At 44.4% G+C, this 7,871-nt stretch overlaps 1 protein-coding gene across 5 annotated transcripts in view; it reads left to right on the top strand.

The window, feature by feature from the left end:
- cep43 (centrosomal protein 43) overlaps positions 1-7,871 on the top strand; it is a 112,126-nt gene that overhangs the window by 92,325 nt on the left and 11,930 nt on the right. For all 5 annotated transcript variants that reach the window (XM_078556760.1, XM_078556759.1, XM_078556757.1 and 2 more), the window contains 2 exons: positions 3,443-3,564; positions 5,477-5,519. In XM_078556760.1, the coding sequence (XP_078412886.1) occupies positions 3,443-3,564; positions 5,477-5,519 (165 nt within the window). The remainder of the gene's footprint in view (positions 1-3,442; positions 3,565-5,476; positions 5,520-7,871) is intronic.

The following is a 7,871-nucleotide window of genomic DNA, read 5'->3' as shown; positions in this document are numbered from 1 at the left end:
TCCCTGCTTCTCTGCGTGTCTCTCGCTCTCTCCCTGCTTCTCTGCGTGTCTCTCGCTCTCTCCCTGCTTCTCTGCGTGTCTCTCGCTCTCTCCCTGCTTCTCTGCGTGTCTCTCGCTCTCTGCCTCTCTCTCTCTGCCTCTATCTCTCTCTCTCTCTCTTTGTCTCTCTCTCTCTTTGTCTCTCTTTCTCTGTGTCTCACTCTCTCTGTGTCTCTCTCTCTCTGTCTCGTGTCTCTGTGTCTCTCTCTGTCTCTCGTGTCTCCCTCCTCTGTCCTGCTCACTCCATCCCGCTCGCCCTCTCTCTCCCACCCGTTTGCTGACCTCTCTACTCACCATTTCCCTCCCCTGAACCCTCATTGTAAACAATTGCTCAGGAAATGGTCAGCAAGAGGAAAGAAGCAAGCAAGAGGGACAACAAGCTGGAGGATGAGGGAAGCGGGAACGTCGGGGAGGGAGTCAGGGATGGGAACGGTGCGTGCGAAAGTCGGTAGGAAAGCTGCGAGCGGGAGAGAGCTGGGGAGGGTGAGATGCCACTCCAAAATGGCGCCAATTGGGTCATGCAAAATGACGCTAAAGCGGAACTCCTGACTTTAAGTGTCCGTACCAACCCATTGTGTCCGTAACACTGAAGTGGAACAATGCTGAATGAGGTAACTTGAAAAGGAGACTTACTGTATTTGAGGACATGCAAATAGTATTGAATACTGTGCAATCATCAGTGAACATCTGCACATCTCTGCCTCTAACCTTATGGTGGAGGGAAGGTCATTGATGAAGCAACTGAAGATGGTTGGGCGTAGAACACTACCTGAGGAGCTGCCACAGTGATGTCCTAGGACTGAGATGATTGACCTCCAACAGCAAAAGCCATCTTCCTTTGTACTAAGCATGCCTCCAAACAATGAAGAGTTTTCCCCCAATTTGCATTGACTTCAATTTTGCCAGGGCTCCTTGAAGCCATTTGCTATCAAATGCTGCCTTGGTGTCAGGGGCAATCACTCTCACCTAACCTCTGAAATTCAGCTGTTTTGACCATGTTTTGACTAAGGTTGTAATATGGTCTGGGGTTGAGTAGCCCTGGCAGAGCCCAAACTGAACATCAGTGAGCAGGTTGTTGCTGAGTAAGTGCCACTTGATTGCAATGTTGATGATATCTTCCATCACTTTTTTTATTCATTCACAAGATATGGGCTTTGCTGACTGGGCCAGCATTTATTGCCCATCCCTAGTTGCCCTTGAGAAGGTGGTGGTGAGCTGCCACCTTGAACCTCTGCAGCCCATGCAATGTAGGTACACCCACAGTGCTGTTAGGGATAGAGTTACAGCATTTTGACCCAGCGACAGTGAAGGAACAGCGATATATTTCCAAGTCAGGATGGCGAGTGACTTGGAGGGGAACTTCCAGGTGGTAGTGTTTCCATCTATCTGCTGCCTTTGTCCTTCTAGGTGGTAGTGGTCGTGGTTTTGGAAGGTGCTGTTGAAGGAACTTTAGTGAATTCCTGCATTGCATCATGTAGATGGTACACACTGATGCCACTATTCATTGATGGTGGAGGGAGTGAATGTTTGTGGATTTGGTGCCAATCAAGCGGGCTGCTTTGCCCTGGACGGTGTCAAGCTTCTTGAATCTTGTGGGAGCTGCACTCATCCACCATCTTTGCTGGTGATTGAGAGCAGTCTGATGGTGCAGTAATTGGCCTGATTGAATTTGTCCTGCTTTTTGTAGATAGGACATAGCTAGGCAATTTCCACATTATCGGTTAGAGACCTAATTTGTACTACTGGGAAAAACTTGACTAAGGGTGTGACTAGTTCTAGACTATCAGTATGGGATGTTGTTGAGGTCCATAGCTTTTGCTATATCCAGTACCTTTGGTCATTTCTTGATTTCGCATGAAGTGAATCAAATTGACTGAAGAGTGGCATCTATAATGGTGGGGACCTCGGGAGGAGAACAACAAAAGATCAGCCACTTTGCACTTCTGGCTGAAGATGGTTGCAAATGCGTCAGCCTTGTCTTCCGCTTTGACATGCTGGTCTGCTCTATCATTGAGCATGGGAATGTTTTTGGAGCCGCTGCCTCGCATTGTCCACCATCATTCACAGCTGGATGTTGCAGCACTGCAGAGCTTTGATTCATTGGTTGTGGAATCGCTCAGCTCTGTCTAAAGTATGCTGCTTCTGCTGTTTAGCATGCATGTAGCTGTGTTGTAGCTTCACCAGATTGATACCTTAGCTATGCCAGGCCCTGTCCCTGGCATGCTCTCCTGCAGTCTTCATTGAACTCGTGTTGATCCCCTGGCTTGATGATAATAGTAGAGTGAGGGATATACGAGGCCATGAAGTTACAGATTGTGGTTGAATACAATTCTGCTGCTACCAAGAGTAGACAATGATTCTGTAATGGAATAGCATTTTCAGAGATCTTGCCATTTACTTACTGCCTCCATTTGATAATGAATATTGAATTTTATTATTACTTTACTCATGTTTAATCAATTTACAATTAAATTGGTATATTTAAAAATCTATATGTGGAATACATTTTGCAAATCCAAGTTCAGTAGTAAATAGTTGTGCATTTACTTGATTTCTACTTTCACAATATGTTATAAATTCATCAATTTTGCTCTTGAATAATGCCATGGGAGATTATGTAATTCATTAAAAGTTTGCATCCTGGAGTGATTTCAAGACTGTAAGTCCTCTTGAGGTTTAGTTGATTTAGAAATCTCTTGAACTTTATTGTAGTTCATGATATTTAAAGCCCTGAAAGAAACTGCTCTATATTATTCTCAAGCAATCATTTTTATATGACGATCAATAGCTACCTTCTATTATAACTGCCTTTAACCATTAACCTTAGAGTGCCAGGTTCATTTAGAACTAAAATGACTTCTAAGTGCACTTAGAATTGCTGTTACAGTTTTCATTTCAGTTTGTTGTTGCCATGATGGACGGCTGCGGAGGCCGTAGGTTTCAATATTTGTTATCTTGGTTTAACAGCTACTTGCTTTGGGTAACCAGTTTGGTTCAGTTTAAAGATCCTTGTGTTTTGTAGGTTTGAGTGGAATTTTATTATGAAATTCTGCAGTTCTCATACACTTCCAAAGTTGTAATTCAATCAGTATTCCAGGGTCCATTACATTTGCACTGTGCCATGGAGTGTGAAGGCTCTGAGGTTTTTCCACACCAGAGTTCCTCAGCTCAGCCAAGACAATTGAGAGAGGCACTAAGTGAATATATGATGGAGTATCATTCACTGGTTGAATAACAGCCCTGGCAGAGACTGGAATGGAGTCTGTGATAACTTGTTGAAATTTCTCCATTCACCAGAAATTCTGGCTAACTCCCATACTGGTTTTTTTAATAAGTAATAAGCTTCTAAATAAATGATCCACACCATTGTTTAAAAGTGTTTTTGATCTTTTTTGGTGACTAGGCACACAGATTTGAACAGCAAATCAACAGGTGGCCTTACATCCCTTTCAGATGCTCCTCCTCTGACAGCGAACTTGGGGTCCCTTGTAAGAGCACCTCTGTTGAAAGAAGCTGATATAAAAGGTAGCTAGAAATTATTTAGCTTTTTAAAATAGTGCAGCTAAGAATATTAAAATATTTAAGTCTGGCATCTTGTAAGTAGATGAGCAGTTTTTGGATCATTTTGTGTAACATCCTTTATAATCCTATTTTATCAATGGGCTATATTCAGACCCGGGTTCTGGAGATGCAGGTTCTAATCCACTGAACCACGGAGTCCCTCTATGCCCTTCTATCCCCTCACGAAACAAAACACTTTCAAGTAAGTAACATCCCAAAAGATTGTTCTTTAAAATCATGGGTGGAATTTTATGGTTTTCCCAGCGGGTTTGAAGACGGGGGAGGTTTGTAAATTGCAGTGTGGCCTGCCCGCCGCCTACCCGCTCCTCTGACAGCAAACTTGGGGTCTGGCCCCCACCACCATTTTTCCCACAGCAGCAGGAAGCTCACACCAAGCAGTTAGCCTGTCAGCTTTAGCTGCACGGGCTGGTATCAGGTGGAGGGGTTCGGGGTTCCCTCCTTTGGGGGTCCTCAGTGTCCATTGGAGGTACCCCCCCGCCCGTGCCCCCCGAGGTCATACCACCCCCACCCTCCCCTTGGCCCTCCCCCAGCCCCCGCCTCTGGCCGCTCAAAGCTGGTCCCCCCACCCCCTGCTGGGGCCTCCCAACCAAGCCCTGCCAAAAACCTGGACTTGCCTTTGGTCTGACCTCCATGAGCTCCTCCTCCTCTTGGACTGGCTGTAGTCCCAACAGTGGCCACTGCTTGACCTGGCGCTGCTGCCACACATCAGACTGGCCAGCAGCTCTCTGAGGCAGGACTTCCTCCCCAGACGGGGACAGAAGTCTTAACTTTAGCGAATTAACGTCCCACCTAACGTTAAATGGGTGTGGGGCAGCCGGTAATGGCAGGGATGCGTTCCCCGCTGGCTCTTTGGGTGGTGGGGCGGGAAACACTGCCATCAGAAAATCCTATCCATGGTTTATAAAAATGATGAAAGCCCAGATTTTAATTTTCTATACACAGTATGAGTAAGTCATGTAGGTTTACAGGCTTTTCTTAGGTGGTGGTGGAGCTGGAAATAGGGAAAGTGACGAGGTGAAGGGGTTGGTGAACTCCATGATGGATGATTTCCTGCTGATATATTTTGATACCAGTTTGGAAGCTGTGTTTTGTTTGTCATCTCTGAAATTAGTTGTTTTTTTCATTTGAAACTGAAATAGCTGCCTTTCAATGTTGTGTTAAAAGGAAATTTCCCCTCATTTATTTGGCATCTGAATATCCAATCGATCCATCATTGGTTGAGAGAGAATTATAACGGCCATTTCCTTATGCACTTCCTCATCCCCTTGATGGCTTTGCCTCATTTTTATTTCTTTTCCTTAATGCTGTCATCGCTGACTGTCTCCTGCTTTCTTCTCCTTTCTAGCTGAGTTTTGTCACTCCACTATCCTGGGTGTGCATGGTGTGTCTTTCTTTCTATTTCTCCTCTCTCAACCTACTCAAGCACTCAATCTGAAGCATAAAATCACTCTAAAAATTCTTGTCCTAGTTTGCCTGTTCATGTTTTAGTAATGTTTTGGGTATCATACAAATGGTGAAAATAGTATGCTGTCACCTACTGAACCAATGGCTAATGTGCATTGGTCACTGCAGAATTAAATTGTGTAAAATTTCTTTTGTTATTTCTCATTTTTACAGGAGTTGATAAAAGTAATCATTACTGAAATTACCATGAGTTAACATTTTGTTTGCTGTGCTGTTTATAGGCCGTGTTAAAACCAAAGAATCTTAAAACAGTGAATGAAAAGATTTCTTGACAGGGATTAGGCCAGTAACAGAGATATGAGTGATCCAATTTGGAAATGTGAACAGTCAATGGAAGCGGTATTTTAAAATGACTTCTTGCACAAATTCTAACTTCTGCCCTTTATCTCAGGAACAGGAGATGAAGAAGAGTATTATGATGATGATTTTATCAGGTAAAGCAAATTTTATCATCCTAACTTATACTCTGTCAATAAGGTATACTGGTATGTTCAGATGTTGATTAAATGGTTTGGTCAGTAGTGAGAGTTCATTTTTTCTTTCCTGACTTGCCTGTTACAATGCTTCAATCCTGAAATGTTTCCAAAATTCAGTAAAGTTTCTGTATTAGATTTGTGCCATTAGTCTGCTATTGAACTGTGAAGGTAAAGTAAAATAATTCAGATTTGGTACATGCATTAAAAACAGACTTTAATATTGAGAACAGCATGGTAGCATTTATTTGCACTAAAAATAATAAATAATTAGATTTTAAATGAATAAATAATATCTGGAAAAGTTGCAGTTGACATATGTTGGAAGTGTTGATATGGTCTAGCACACCAGTTGTAGAGAACAATTAAACAGCAGGGTGATGTATAGATTTAACCCAGCATATGTTCAGAGAGTGGTAATTTAGTTAAAGAACATGTGGAGTATTGTGTTCAGGTCTGGCCATGGTACTTATGAAAAGATAAACATTTGTAAGGGTTCAGAAAAGGGCAAATGTGGTTGCAAATCAGAATTAGCAATATGAAGACACTTGAGAGACTTTTAGACATGTTCAGTTTTCACCTATATCCCCCTGCTTAGGGAATGCTATAATAATTGTTACCTTTTACAAACCACATGGGATGTGCTAATGTTCCCTTTACTAGGATATGTTTCAGATTGTCCTTGTCAGCTCTGCAATCAGCATTCAGCTGGAGTGGGCTGTGTAAGAATTATTGGTTATCTATTTGCCTTCGAGTTTGTGCCACAGGTGGACAGACAATGCACTATAATTTGGAGCAACAGCAGGGGAACATAACCAAGAATTTGTGTCTCCACTTGGAACTGAAAGAGTGCACAATTGCAGGCACCAATCTTCTGCTGCTTGGTACTCATTGTAGCAGGAGAGGTGAAGGGACTGGCTGCTGCATTTCAGCCATTGGGACTAAGGTAGCCCTAACCTTGGTAATTGAGACCTCAAAATGACCTCCTGCAGGCAGCATCCTTTGTAGTGCTACAAGGTAGCCTGACCCTGGCAGCTTCTGCATTTTTGTGCAGGAAACTGAAGAAAGTGTTTTGACGTCTAACAAATTTGGGCCTGCCATAGGTACCACCTTGGGTTCTATGTTATCAGTTTGTCCCTTAAATGGTCAGAGCAACTCACCTTTCTTGGAATACACGCACACTCACAAGATCATATAACCTGCGGCTGTGACAAATCTCTGACCTGAACTAGATATTGATGGCCAGAGTTTTATGAGAACCAGCAGGAAAGGGGAGGCAGAGCCGTAAAGGCAAGAAAAACATAGACCTGTTACATACAAACTTACTGATCGTGAACAGTAAAATGGAACGCATAGGCTCTATCAATGACATGAAGGACATTTGGAGGAGAGCTCCCTGCCTAACCAAGCAAGCCTGGATGGAAGTTGCGGAGGCGGCCATCAGCCATGGGGTCGTCCAGAGAACCTGGTTGCAGTGCCACAAGCACATCAATGAGCTTTTCCCCTTCTCCTGGGTGAGCACCACCATTTCCATTTGGAAGGCAGCAACCACAAGTGTGAGGGTGTGGATGCTGGGGAGTTAGAGCCCAGCAGTAGTTGGCAATAGGTTGAATCTGCAGCAACCCCTTGGAAAGGAATGGTTGCCACTCTGTCAACGGGTGAAAGCCTGCCCACCCTCACAAAATGGTTCCACAGTGGCCCTATGCCATATGCATGCTATTGGCCTCAGAGGCAGCAGCAAATCTGGAAGCTCTTTTGGAGCGGCAAACATTGCTCTTCCATATTTCCATAGGAGAAGAGCATGCAAAATGCCAAGAAAAGGGCCCAGGCCAGTGGCAAGATCTCAATTATTGCCATCTTGATGCCCAGGGTGGAGAAGACTCTAGAGCTGGCAGGGCATCATGGTGGCCACTCCACAGACAGTAAGGCTGGAATTCAGCCGCAGGTGGGCGAGTAGCCTTGCAATTGGGCACGAGGAAGCTTCAGGTGGGCATAAGAGATGGTGTTCATGTATCCTCCAATGTACAGACCTTGATGTGAACTGCAGGTGACTATGTGGGCTCGTGGCTGGAGGGATGAAAACTGCTGATCATTCTGTTCTGTCATGCAGATCCAGCATAGGAAGAGAGCTTTGGGCCCTGAGGGACACTGGTCCACCTCTGAGGAGGAGGGGACCTCAGGGTGCAATGTTACATCATTCCTCTGTACCTTCCACCAGCGCAGATAACTCGTGGGTATGTGTTCATGAGTAAATTCGGGGTCACAACCTGGTGTGAGCACCACGCACACACCTGACCAGCTGTCAAAGGCTGT

Source organism: Cetorhinus maximus, chromosome 14 (assembly GCF_964194155.1).
Source record: "Cetorhinus maximus chromosome 14, sCetMax3.hap1.1, whole genome shotgun sequence".
In the NCBI taxonomy this organism is placed as follows: domain Eukaryota; kingdom Metazoa; phylum Chordata; class Chondrichthyes; order Lamniformes; family Cetorhinidae; genus Cetorhinus; species Cetorhinus maximus.
The sequence above is the reverse complement of the archived record's forward strand: the minus strand, read 5'-3'. Positions and strand labels throughout refer to the sequence as shown.